Source organism: Crinia signifera, chromosome 2 (genome assembly GCF_055691185.1).
Source record: "Crinia signifera chromosome 2, ASM5569118v1, whole genome shotgun sequence".
NCBI classification, from domain to species: Eukaryota; Metazoa; Chordata; class Amphibia; order Anura; family Myobatrachidae; genus Crinia; species Crinia signifera.
The window spans coordinates 365,708,465-365,722,710 of record NC_139218.1 but is presented as its reverse complement, the minus strand read 5'-3'; the positions used below and the strand labels follow the sequence as shown (position 1 = coordinate 365,722,710).

At 46.2% G+C, this 14,246-nt stretch overlaps 1 protein-coding gene across 3 annotated transcripts in view; it reads left to right on the top strand.

The window, feature by feature from the left end:
• RNF17 (ring finger protein 17) overlaps positions 1-14,246 on the top strand; it is a 221,197-nt gene that overhangs the window by 27,798 nt on the left and 179,153 nt on the right. For all 3 annotated transcript variants that reach the window (XM_083169963.1, XM_083169962.1, XM_083169961.1), the window contains 3 exons: positions 5,505-5,566; positions 7,141-7,196; positions 8,376-8,450. In XM_083169963.1, the coding sequence (XP_083026089.1) occupies positions 5,505-5,566; positions 7,141-7,196; positions 8,376-8,450 (193 nt within the window). The remainder of the gene's footprint in view (positions 1-5,504; positions 5,567-7,140; positions 7,197-8,375; positions 8,451-14,246) is intronic.

Here is a 14,246-nt window from a genome sequence, read left to right as displayed (position 1 = left end):
AGGTACCGGAAGATTTGAGAGGTGGTGATCGAGGAAGGAGACTTCTACAATTAGAAACAAAGTGGATATTCCACTTGGATACTGTTAGACCTAAGGGTCTAAATGAACAATTAACTTATAATATGTTTCTTTAACACCACTCGCCTTCTCATATATTACCCTGGCCTTTGAACTTGCCTGTCTTTCTATGATGTCTCCATAGTTGCTGTCACCTTTAATACAGTTTGTATATGTATGCACTTGCACTTGATTTGTCACTGATTTTTGTTTTTGTGTTTCCCTGGCAGCCTTCACGTCCCCTCAGCGTCGGCGTTGCTAGGCAACTGTCACCTCCGAGTGGAGAATCCGGATGTGAGACGTCTTTGAGTCCTGTCACGTGACTGACCACTCAGGAAGTTGAGCGGAAGCAGAGGCAGCCGGTGGGAGGAGAGTCATGGAGGTGGTCCGGTGTGAGCACATAAAGGTATGTTTTGTATACTGTTTGTATGTCCCTGCCTTGAAAACGGAATTAAATCCGAAACGTCGGCCACCCGCTTGCCTGTGTGAGCTTACTTATTGAAGAAGTCCGAGTGAGTGCCGCAGCCCCCCGCCGTCTACCTATTTCACGTGCGCTGCACCCCGGCTACAGCTGTCTTGGATGCAAGGAGTGCCCGCCCCTGTCGCCTATATAGTGCCCGCCCCTGTCGTGTGTATATATATATATATATATATATATATATATATATATATATATATATATATATATATATATATATATATATATATATATATATATATACCACCGATTTTCCGGCAACCTTTGGTCCAGAACCTCTTTAAATCCGGACAATTTTGATTTGTCCGGATTAAAGAAGTTTAGGGACCTCCTTTAATCCGGACAAAGCAAAATTGTAAATTGTCTGGATTAAAAGAGGTTGATGAACTCTTTTAATCCAGAACACTTTCTGTGCATGGGCGTAACACGCAATAAGTGCAAGTGTCAGTGAGTACAGCTTCTGTGGACACTGCAGGTGACACAGGAAGCATCATGTTGTCTGAGGACAAAGCAAGTACCACACATCGGCGCAACACACAGCATGAGCAAGTGCCACTGGGTACAGCTTCCAAGGATCCCGCAGGTGACACAGCAGGCAGGATTGGGGCTGATGTGGCGTCCAAGGTCCCAGCAAGTACCGCACATAAAGACAGCATAAACAGGTGCCACTGGGTACAGCTTCCAAGGACACTACAGGCGACACAGCAGGCAGCAGTGGGGCTGATATGGCATCCAAGACTTTCATTCATACTGCCTTTACTGTTAATGTTTGTTCAAAATATACCTGATACCTTTTTTGCTTATACAGCATGTAGTACACTGTAATAAACAGTTTTGCATGCACTACTGTGTTTATTCATTAATATTATGCTGTAGCATATATTTGACTATTTATTGCTTTAGAAATGTACTGAAGGTGCAAAATTACTAAAAACTAGAAATCCTTCTGTAATCCGGCAAAATCGATAATCCGGCATGGCATTGGAACCAATCATGCCGGAAAATCGGTGGTGTACCTGTGTGTGTGTGTGTGTGTGTGTGTGTGTGTGTGTATGTATGTGTATATATATATATATATATATATATATATATATATATATATATATATATATATATATAATATAATTTTTTTTTTTTAACTAAAAAAAAGTTATGTCTTCTAGTATGGTAAACCATTTTCTTTTTGTTATGCCTATTTATGGATATAATCGCCCAGACTTTCTCAGGGTTTTTTTTAACACCGATATTTACATTACTTCTGAGTTTGCGCCATACACATGTAACAATTTGGGAAACGATCCAATGTTAACAATTTCCTCAGAACTCACGGACAAACGATTTGGTGTCAAATAGTGAACGGTTGTACAAATGATTACACATGAACGATCGATCTTTTAACAATAGTGGAGCGGAGTGGGAGGCAGACTGTTGGCATTACCAAATCGTCATCGTGCAAACACCTTAAAATATTTGAACACGTTGCAAAAGATTGGTCTGTGATCTTTGTGCATGCATGAGAGATCATAGACCTCTCGTAACAAGCAGCGGGTACGGGTTGCATCAATATCGTTCATACACACATTTGTCACTCCAATAGATCAGGATCAACCACATTGTATACCAAATTGTTCCATGTATATGCATCTTTAGCTGTTTTCTTACCTTTTTTTTTTTTTTTGGTACTTATGTAATATCTGGGCTCCCGTTTTTCTTATGAGACCGCGTCCCCTCGCTGCGCTCGCCATGCTTCGGGCTCGGTGGCTCGCTGCGCTCGCCACACTATATAAAATCAACTCCATGCGTTGTTGGGTAGTAGGGGTATGAAAAAATGGGGTGCATTTAACATGGGAGCCCAGATAATACATCAGTAACTTTTTTTTTATTTCAATGATACTGTATTTGTATGAAAGTTGGAGAGGTACACAGGCTATTAATTGTTAATAGTTGATGGTCATTATATGAGCAAAATATTTGATTAGATCTATAAGCCAGGATTAGCCTATCTGGACATGATTTTACATCAACTGTTTTTGAGTAAAGTTTAAATCATAATGGGGCAGATGTATTAAGCCTTATGAAGAGATTAACTCGCTTTATCACCCTTACGTTTAACATCCAGCCAATCACCTGTTAACTGCCATGTTACAGGCTGTGTTTGAAAAAAAGAACGATAAATACAGATGGAATTCAGATATTAGGCGCTCCTCATATGGGCATAGAAAGGATGGGGAAGAAATAGTGTAAAAAAAGCTACTTCCCTTAGTGGTCGAATGGTATTATTTTATGGCGATGTTCCTCAGTTCTCTGCCAGGTTTTATTTGAATATATGTAAAAGAATATATACAGAAAATGTGTTATATCCTTCCCTCTTCAAACCTAGATATATCAGACAGCTGTACAGAATTGTCAAAAGGCAGTATGCTAGTGTAGCACTAGACGATGTTGCCGGAGCAATTCAAGTGTTGCACAGCCGCCGGCGCTGCCGCTACATTATGTTCATCTGTCATTTTAACAGTCTGGTAACTAGTAAAAGTGTATATTATTTTACATAAAGTTTGTGCACAGAAGGATCTTCATAGAAATACTGGCGGCAAGACCCCGCTAGTTAGAATCCCGATGGTAAGTACAGGGGGTTAGGTACTAGGGCGAGTGTTACGCTTAGGCTGCTTGGTTGGGATGATTATGGTTAGGTAGAGGGTGAGTTGACGGGTAAGGTGGGATGCGGGTATGGGGTAAAATTTAAAAACCCTGTTCTGTTGGTATTTTGGCTGTAGGGACAACGCTGTCAGCATCCTGACCATCGGGATACAGACAACCAGAGTTTCGTACTCAACCCATGTACAAGTGTACATATACTCTGAATGGTAGCAATGAGCGTAGGATCTTGTACAAGTATGCACTACAGAATGTACTACAGGTTGAGTATCCGGTATCCGGACATCCCTTATCCGAATTATTCCAAAAACTGTAGTTTTTGGAATCATTCGAATATTTTTTTTTTTTAACCCCCTAACCCTCTTTTCATACTTACCAAGTCCCCGGGCATCCACAGCAGGCCTCCGGCATCTTCTCCAGGGTCTCCAGCGGTCCCAGGAATGCATTGCGCGAGTGTGCGCGCGCGCCGGTGACGTCACCGGTGCGCGCGCACACTCGCGCAATGCATTCCTGGGACCGCTGGAGACCTGGAGAAGATGCCGGAGGCCTGCTGTGGACGCCCGGGGACTGCGCGGACGCCCGGGGACCATCAGGGGACAGGTAAGTATGGCTGCAAAAAAATATTCCAAAAACCGGAAAATTCCCCTATCCGAAATGCTCGCGGTCCCGAGCATTTCGGATAGGGGATACTCAACCTGTACCTCTGATTCAGGATGAAACAACATTACTTGGCAAAATATCCAAGTTCTATAAAATCTTTTAAGTGATTATACTCATATCCAAAAGTTTATTTGGGTGTAAAGTATGCTCACGCCTTAGGACAGCTTTTCTTGCTCAATGTCGTAGTTGGTGTACTTGCCTATGTTTTTAGCCTTAGGGCACTACCGTATTTGAAGTTAAAGGGCGGGATGTACTAAAGGAAAAATGCTATAAACCAGGGGTTTTACCGCATTTTCCTATGTACTATTACCCGTCCGCCTCGTCTCCCGCCGGGCAGGGTATCGCCACCTCTGGGTGGCGATACCCTATAGAAGCCTATGGGCTTCTATCTCCGCCCGCTGCCCATGCGATCACCCCTTCCCGTCCTCCATCGATCTCCTCCTCCCCCATCAGGTGTCCTAGCCGGGAGGACATCCGGCTGCAGGGGGAAGGAGGAGACGCCGGGGACACGGACAGCCGACGGGATGTGATGCTTGTTAGTACATATGCGGTAGCATCGCGGCGATGTATATTAATACATTCCGCCCACAGTCCTCAACACTCTCACATTAGGTATGTAGTACACCGGAATATATAACCTGTTTCTCAAATTGCTGTAACTTCATCAGGAAAGGAAATTCTGTAAATTTCTGGTGTTTAGTAAACAAAATAAGAGTTCCATAATTTCTCTGCATCACTAGGAAATGATTGTCTACATCTAGCGATTTACCTATTGAGGGCAAATGGTCTGTCTCCCAGTTCCCTCCATAGAGAACTTGTGTTTTCACAAGTTAAGGTGTGTACACACGGCAGGATATGCCGTGCTATGCGAGTCCCGATGTGATCAGATCGCATCGGGACTCGCATCTCACGGCATGCTATAGGGGCACAATTTACACTATATAGTGTTGCCTGCCCTATCTGGCTGCCGATTTGCGCTCACATGGGAGCGCGCATCGGCAGCGCATCGGGCTCGCAAGCCCTAAAAAAGCATGCAATTTGGCTTCCGAAGTTCCCTATATCAGGAACATCGGAAGCCAAATCTTACCGTTTGTACACACTATTATACGGCCTACACACATGCCGATATTAAGGCATTTTCTAAGCGATTTTGCTTAGTTTGGCGAAGTCACTTAGCAAATGCCCTCACATCGGTGTATATGTGGGGAATATATCGGCAGCAGTGCGCGTCCCCACGCGTCTTTATCGCTGGCCGAGATTGATGGACAGTGTCCATCAATCTCGGCATCGGCAGGGTTCTCCTACCGGAGAACACTGGCGCTGTCTACTCGCTTAGCACACAGAGCTGACCGCTCGCTCTGTGTGTGGGCTGTCAGCTCTGTGTGCTATGCGATAGCGGCGCAGCACAGCCCGACCTAGCATAGCTAGGTAGCCCTGCACACATCGCTATGTGTGTAGGGCCCATTAGAGTAGCTTGTTTGGTGTTTCTCGCCCATTGTTAACTGTTTATTGTTCCTGGGACTTTGCAGCTTCAATATTTATAGGCTGTAGGAGCCCCCAGTAGTAGTAGTAGTAGTAGTAGTAGTGGCAGTAGTAATACTGTACCTTTATTGTGCTTCTGGGGCCACTGTACTGAATCTTGCTTCCTTTGCAGTGCAAACATGAGTATAGCAGTGGATGATGCTGTTGGATCAGACCTGGAACAACTTGAAAGTGGTACGTATGTCTGTTGCTGAAATACAGCATAAAGAAAACACAGAATAATTTACTTATTTACACTTTTTATTAGGTTAAGATGTATCCATTTATCACTAAAGGTGCCCAATACACGGTACAATATTTGCATGCGATTTGCGAGCAATGCGATCAGACGCTAGTTCAAAAAGCGCGGGCTGCACAGACTTTTTGTGCTGTGTGATAGGATGCCCGTGGATCGTGCGACACCCTTGCAGCATGTATGGTCATCTGTACTTTCCACAGTTACTAATCCCAGCATTGTTTTGGTGCAGAGATTTTGCCAGACCATATAATGCTGGGTTGTACATCGGTGAGTAGTAATGCTGGAAAATGTCATACTGTACTTCATAGTCTCCTTAAGCTGGACACACATGAGTACAAAAGTGACCAACCTGTGGCACGTGAGCCGCATGCTTCTCTTTTCTTAATGATGTGCGATCCCGCGCTGTGGCACAGTCAGGAGGCAAGCAGCAGAGCCGGCACACAGCGGGGTAGTGGGGTAGCATACAGTCACTGTGGTCTCTGCTTACAGCGGCTGCCAGCTCTTCCAGCTGTCCCCTGCCATGCTGACATGCCACTGAGCTCTTTTACCCATGGCTGTCAGCTGTTCCCTCTGCCACGCTGACAAACCACTGAGTTCTCTGTTAACAGTGGGTGTCAGCTCTTCCGTCTGCCCACTCACGTGCTGACACACCGTTGAGTTCTCTGGTAAAACAGGAGGGCTAGGTTTGGCTTTTCCACCTTGGCACAGTCAGAGGAGGCAAGCGGCAGTGCAAACCCAGCCCTCTTGCTTGTATGAGATTATAAAAGGAGGTGCCAGGGTGGACCCTGTTAGTGTCAATCTTTATTGCAGCTCCTCAGTGGTGTATTTGTGCTGCGGTCTTCTGTGCTTCACCCTATTGGACCAGCTTCTTTGCTTGGCGTATAAGTTATAGCACTTGTTTGAAGGCGAGATGTCACTGAGCTGAGATTGTGGGACCGGATGTCCCCTCTAAACCTGCTTTATGGCTTCTTAATTTAGTGGTGGGCTCCCTGAAAATGTATAAAAAAAACTTAATTAAAATTTCTTAACAGTTCCGCCAAAGCGGTCATTCCTGTTAAGTGGCGAAGCACCACTCCACCCACCAACCAGAAATGTTTTAGCAGCATTGACATGTACAAAGAAGGGTTGCGGGTGACTCTGGAAATCCAACAGAGGTTTACAGCAGCTTAAAAGGACATAAATGAATTGGAACAGGTACAGAGAAGGGCAACTAAGCTAGTAAAAGGTCTTGAATCACTAGATGTGCGCTCTTGCATCATTGCAGACGGCCACCGCTCATCTGCTGGTATCTGTTGATGAGCGACTGGATGGACGGCTTTCCATAGCATCCTGCTGTGGAAAGTCCTCCACCAGTGTGAATGTCGCTCAGTGTGTATGCACTGAGCGATTTTCAGCCCAGCTATTTTTCCCCATCATCGCTGTCCATACACGATGGGCAATATCGCCTGGTGTGTATGGACCTTAAGTGTTGTGGTTACATATGATTTAACCACCTTTTTTTCATCTGCAGAGAATGATAGTGAGCATCCCGTAGATGTTGAACAGGCCAGTTGTGATGGTTTCAAGGTAAGTGCTGCTTTTAATGTTAACATAAAAGCTGAACAGTATGAAATCCCGGCGGTCGGCATCCCAGCGGTCGAAATACCGCTGCCGCAATGCCGGGTGGGGGGATGGGGGGGCGTGGATCACGCCCCCCCCTTCCCCCTTGCGGGCTTGCTGCGCTTGCCACGCAGTCGGCCTGTAGAGGGACAAAGTGCCGGCATTGCGGCTCCGGTATTTTGACCGCTGGGATTTTGACCGCATCCCCATAAAAGAAGCATGAATTTTTCATGTTGTTGCTGAACTCCTAGAGTGGGTATTTAATTAACCTAACGGATGCCCCGGGGTCATTATATTAGTCCACTCAGGCAGCCCTGAGGCTGCAGTACACAGGGATTTCTTTTGGATCTGAATAGACCCAAAAAAAGAAAACCCCTAATAAATGAATAACATGTTATCGGGTGGCTCAGCCCATGTTTATACATATTAGTGTTCATTCTAGCACATGCCAACTTTGAAAATACATGCAGTTCCTCTTTCCTGCCTGGGTTGTCGCTTGTCTGCTGTAGTGTTTCTGGCACAGGTCTGGTTTGCATGTCAGTGCTGATATACAGACCACACTGTGCTAGAAGCACTACAGTAGACAGCGACACCCCAGGCTGGGAAGAGGAGCTGGATGGGTTTTCAAAGATGTCAGGTGCTAGAATGAGCACTACATATCCTGGAACTTTTCACTTATTTTATGTGTTAATGCCTGTAATGGTAAATTTACAGATTCATTGCCCCAGGGCATTTGAGTCTTTTCTCCTTTGTCCATCCTGGTGACACCACTTAACCATGGGATGTAGGGGGGAGGACAGCATTGCAGAGCTATGCAATGCTGTCCTCAACGCCGCTCATCTGCTGGTATAACCAGCAGATGAGCGGCTTTCCCGGCGATGATGCGGGAGCGCGCAGCAGCACTCACCGCTCATTGTTGGGGCATACACACTGGGCGGCTTTGAGCTGAAAGCCGATCAAACAGGCAGTTTTGAGCAAATTTCAGCTCAAAGTCGCCCAGTGTGTATGGGCCTTAACTACCCTGTTCTAAAGTTTCAAATATTTTTGTATTGGCACAATTTGATGGGCACAAGCAGCCATGTGTGCTATTCTGTGGTTTATATTTGCGGCTAACGCGTAATTGTATTTTACTTTTTCTTTTTACAGAATGATCTAGGTCAGGTTGATGAAGCGCTGGTGACTGCTAATAAAACCTTTCACCATCTAAATGCTGCTATTCGGGTAAATAATGCTTACAAACTGGATGATCAGGTCTGATGCAGATTACATATGTTTATTATGCCATTGTATTTTCTGCCTGAAAAGCCATGTCAATTGGTACCATGTAGAAGTCCTTTATTACAGCTTTAAGTTTTGAAACAATTAGTGGGAACTCTTTATAATTTGGCTCGTGTGTATTATTTTTTTCACTCTGAGGCTAGACGTAATTTGAAAACTTCTGTCACATTTTTAATTTTTTTTGTTTACATTTTAATTTTTTTTATTTTTTTGTTTATGTATCTAGGCTGGTATTCTATTAGCAACAGTAATTTACCACTACTAACAGGTTCTCCCCGGGCAATCTAAATAGCCCCGATATGCAGCATTTATCAGGGATTATGCTTTGGGTGCCTAACATACCTGAAGTATAAACTGCAGTAACACATGGGATTGGAAATTTTTCCTGGATCCCATGTGTTACGGCACTGTTGTGGGTCCTATTTTGGACGCCAAAAAAACTGCATGTAATTGGATTATGATAATGGATTAAAGTGCGTTGGTGACAATTGGTAAAAAATCGTATTATCCTGCTTTTTATAACGGATGTAAAATGATTGCCTTTATTTGATACCGGTGGTTACTGGTAGAAGCATGGACCAAGCCTCATCCAGAAATTTTAGGTGCCTCTTGTTCTCTAGCGGCCACATATAGATAGACTAGGTGATTCATCGTGCCCTACGAGCGCTCTTCACACTGTCGTATGGGGCTGCGCCCCCTTAATTTGTGAACGTTTGTATTGTGAGAAAGATGGTTAGAATTGTATGAAAGATGGCCTGTATTGCAACTTGAGTTATAGGTGAAATGTGTTAAATAGAGAGCATATGATTTGGAAGGGGGTGTGTATTGTTTTGTTTAATTAAAAAGCAGTTATAGAGTAAGATGTACATTGATAGTGTGGAGGGTACAGTGTCATTTGTGGGGGGGGGGGGTGCATGCGTGTTGTTTAGGTGTGTGTGTGCAATAATATAGTAGGGTGTTTTTGAGTCAGCGGCTCCCCACTGGCGGAGGTCACGACACAGGAAAACAGGAGGCTGGGTAGTGATAGGGGTGTGTGGGCATAAGGGGGACTAAAGAGGATAGTGGGGAACAATGTGCAGCTTCTGCCAGTGGGTGAGGATCCAGCGTGGCAGTACAGGAGTACAGGACGGTGGCCCCGAGTCAGCATCTCCTCCTACTGGGTGAGAGTTAGGGTGCATGAGAGCAGGAAGCTGGGCTATGAGGCATGATAGGGGTATGTGGGCAACACAGCGTCAGCGACTCCTCAGTGGTGGAAGTTACGGTTCAGGAGAGCAGGAAGCTGGGTAGTGATAGGGGTGTTTGGTCATAAGGGGGACTAAAGAGGAGGGTGGGGGACACTGTGCAGCTTCTGCCAGTGGGTGAGGGTCCAGCGTGGCAGCACAGGAGTACAGGATGGTGGCCCTGAGTCAGTGTCTCCTCCTACTGGGTGGGAGTTAGGGTGCATGAGAGCAGGAGGCTGGGTGGTAAAGCATAATAGGGAAATGTGGGCAACATAGGGTGAGCGGGTCCACACTGGCGGAAGTTACGGGGCAGGAGAACAGGAGGCAATGTAGTGATAGAGGTGTGGGCATGAGGGGTAGTAAAGGTGTTTTTTTTTTTTTTTTTTTAAATAAGTATTTTTATTGATTTTGCTGAAAAAATCATCCCAAAACGATAACACAGACAGTAGTATTTCATTACATCGGTAGGTGTGTGAAAGAAATATACAATATCCAGAGTGTGACATAAATACATAGGCATGTATACCAAAACGTACGTAGTCCCGTACACAATTAGCAGGAAATATAAGGTTTTCTTCATTCCACGATAAAGCCAAAGACACAAACATTCAAGTACCCAGAGGCGCCATCCGGGTCTTCGAGAGCGGATGATTAGAAGGATACACGACTGTAGAGACATATCATATAAGGTTCATTGCACACCACCAGCTTACAATATAGAGTGGTTAGCCAGAAAAAAATACCACTGTCCCCTAGCAACTAAGTATAAACCCAAAAGAAACCATATCAATACTGACAATGAGAAAAGAAAAAAAGCCCCAAAAATGGACCCAAATCAAACCTCCCAATAACCCCCCACCCTGTATTTCCCACCCCCAACCTGGGAATACCTGGAGCCCTAAACCTAATAACCTCCCCTCTAAACCCACTAAACTACACTTACTAAACTATAAAAAATCCTTCCCCCACCCCAGGATGTATAGGATATTCAATAAGGATAGTTAAAGCAGGATATGTCAAGGGCTATTAGAGTAGGACCTTAAGGCGGAAATCTGCCATCCCTTTCCCCTAGGTATAACACTGTATCACATACAAAGCAGCAAACAGGATAAAATGAGCATAGTATTGAGAGAAAAAATATATATATAGAAAAGGAAAAATAAACTGCATAGCATAATATGAATAGATCAGATTAGGAGACTTCAATCAGGTCAACTCTCGGATCCCTGGAGGAGAATAGCAATTATTTTAAAGTCAGGAGAGAGACCAGAGCATGTAAATGTGGCAATGCAAATAGGAATAAGCATAATCCAGGATCACATCACACCCAATGACAGCCATAAAGGTGGACGAGGAGAAACATTGCTACCAGGAGTAGTTGTAGAGATGTTGCAACAAACGTCTGCAAATTTACTTAGGATTGCTGGGACACATATGGTCAAAACCGAGTCCGGTATGTAGACAGAAGGGGCACTGGGTGCAGGAAAGTTTTCCACAACCACTCTGCTTTTATAGTCAGGAGTAAGCTGAGAGGATGAGGCACCTCCCAGCACATCATCCAGTTGGGACAAAAGTCTGGCGGTAGAGGCAGAAATTGCATCCAGTATATGACGGATAGAATTATCCATGGCGACGTATAGGGTGTATAATGAGTTATGAGTAGCAGTACTGAACACAGGAGAAATGGTCAGGATAGTCACTGGAAGTACAGTATCACTAAGGTGTTCATCACATAAGGAGTAGTCCTGGGGATGCAGTAGGTAAAGTATCAAAACTCAGGAAGTCCAAAAGTAGAACACTGTCAGCAGTGTCCCAGCAGTGTCCCAATCAAATATCCAAGCAGGTACAACGTTGCCGGCCCACCAAGTGTACTGAATCAGGCACCACAAACCATTGAAGAGTCGTCAGTCAGCCTCACCGAGAAATGTTGTAAAGTAGACAGGGAGCTCCAAGTCTCTCCGGCATCAGCCAGCCGTCACAAGATTCAAAGCGCGCCCCAGTCCAGTGAATGGCGAGCGCGGCAAGACTGCTTCCCGCTTTCCCCGCTACTCCGGAGAAGCCACCAGCGTGTACCACCCCAGCTCACCCCGAGTAGTAAAGGTTTTTGCCTGTTGCAGAGTAGGGATGGGCATTGGTGCAGACGCCATCTATGGTTGGCATTGATGGCGATTTTGCACCCTGCCATCGATAATAGTAAAATATTACTTGGATAAACATCGATTGTTGTAGCTATCGATGGTCATCCATTATATCTGATTGAATAGGACGTGGGACAATCAGAACTCGGTGGTGGGACTGTCGGGTGTGGGGTGGTGGAGCTATGCTCCATGTCCCGGCACCATAAAAAAAATTGATCGGTTCTCCTTTTCCATCGATGTAGGGAAACCATCTGGTCCTCCCACATCCATGGCAAATGTATTCAACATCGGCCATAAACCATCGATGATTTGAAATCATTGATGATCAATGGGCATCCCTAGAACTGGAGGAGGGTGGTGGGGACAGTATGCAGCTCCTGGCAGTGGGTGAGCGTCTCCTCCCATTGGGAGGGAGTGAGCGTGCATGAGAGCAGGAGGCTGTATAATAGTGGTATGTGGGCAAGACATTGATAAAAGTTGTGGCGCTGGTGCAGAGGACCGTGGGGACACTTCTGGCAGTGGGGCAACCTGCAGTGCGGCAGCCAGGGCCAGATTTCCCACCTAGGGGGCAGCACCTGCTTGTGGCGGTACAGGATCCCCCATTCTCACGGGGGTACGTGAAATGTGGGAGCGGGGGTCCGCTGGGGGGTGAAATTGCCGGGAAGGGGGTCTGCAAATCGCGGGAGGGGAGGGGGGGGGCGCGCGTGAAGGGGGGCGCAAACTGCGGGAGGGGGGTTGTGGGGGTCAGTGAATTGCGGGAGGGGGGTTGCGGGGGTACGTGAATAGCGGGAGAGGGTGCCGTGAATTGCGGGAGGGGCGCTGTGAATCAAGGGAGGGGGCGAGGCGGGCAGAATTGCGGGAGGGGTGTCGTGAATTGTGCGAGAGGGGGGGGGGCGTTAATCGTCGGAGGGGGACGCGGGTGGTCCGTGAATTGCAGGGCGCTCACCTGGTGGCTGGGGAGTAGCAGTGTCTTTGCCGGGCAGCATGGGGAGGCAGAGGGTGTCTGGCACTGTGGGCTCGCTGGGCTGGTTCTCTGTCACTATGTGAGTGTGTGGGCGGAGTCAGAGGCTCCACCCAGCGTTATAGACACACATTTTGAGTGACAGATGTAGCCAAATATATAAGAGATATGGCAGATATATTATAGCTACAGTTTAGCCCTATACACACTAAAGAAATCGTTAACAATGTTTTTTATTTCATGCCAATGGTGGACACTGGGGTGTTTGTGGAGCTACAGGCACCAAGGAGATTAGATTTCTTTGAGTAAAGCCCAGTCTCCACCTCCTCCATGCCCCCTAGAGGCTTTCGTTTTTTTTCGTGCATGGGTAGTTCTTTACCTTCTTTCTTGTTTGTACATGTAGTCCAATTTTGCTACTGTATGTCGTTTATGACCTTGATGCCTGCCGTTCAATGTGTAGGAAAGATAGATTTTTTGTAAAACAACTTGGTCAGTGGTTAAGCAAACTTTTTTTAGTCTTTTAAAATTGTTCAGTGAATGTGCTCTATATATCAGTCATTCTGTAGCTCTGGGAATATCATTAATGATCTCGTTAGCTGCCTTTTATTGCATGGTATGAATGCAGCATTTCCCTCGGTTGGCTTTATCTATTCAAGTATTGAATCTATTGAAGCAGGCCCCAATTTAAGCAGAGGGTCAAAATCTCTCTCCCACAAACAAACAAACCTGCGTACACACACACACACTAAGCGCTACACCCTAACTATTTGGCCAGTACAAAATGTATTTCAACAGGTCATAATAGTGTACAAATTAACACTCCAACATAGTGCATGCAAGATTGCCCCGTTTTTGCAACTGGGCTTTTTTCAAATATTCACAAAGTCAGTATACAGTAACTCACATTTTTTGAGTGTCTCTATGTACAGAGTGCAAGGACTGTTCAGGACTTTCAGGATGTAACTCTCAAAATAAAAGAGAGTACTTGACAGTAGGGTGGCCAATCCCGGGATCGGCGGGATCCCGGGATTTGGCCCCAAAATGTCCGGGATTTCAATCCCGGGATTGGAGTATCCAATCCCGGGATTTCGGGATTAGACTGCGCACGCGCAGTCTAATGCCGAGCAGCTTCTGAGCACCCGCTCAGAAGCTGCCCGGCTGTTCCCAACCCCGGCGTGCGGCCTGCCCAGCGTGACCTCTGACTGTCACGCTGCGCAGGCCACAGCAGCCTATCACAGGTGACTGCTTCCGGCCGCACTGACCTCCCCGCAGCGTCCGCAGCGCTATGTGCCCCACTGCAGCCCGCCTAAGGTAATCTGCGGGGCTGCAGCAGGCACCCCCTGCAGCGCTGCTCTGTCCGCCCGCCCGCCCATGTCGATACCCGCCCGCCCTCCCGCCCATGTCGATACCCGCCCGCCCT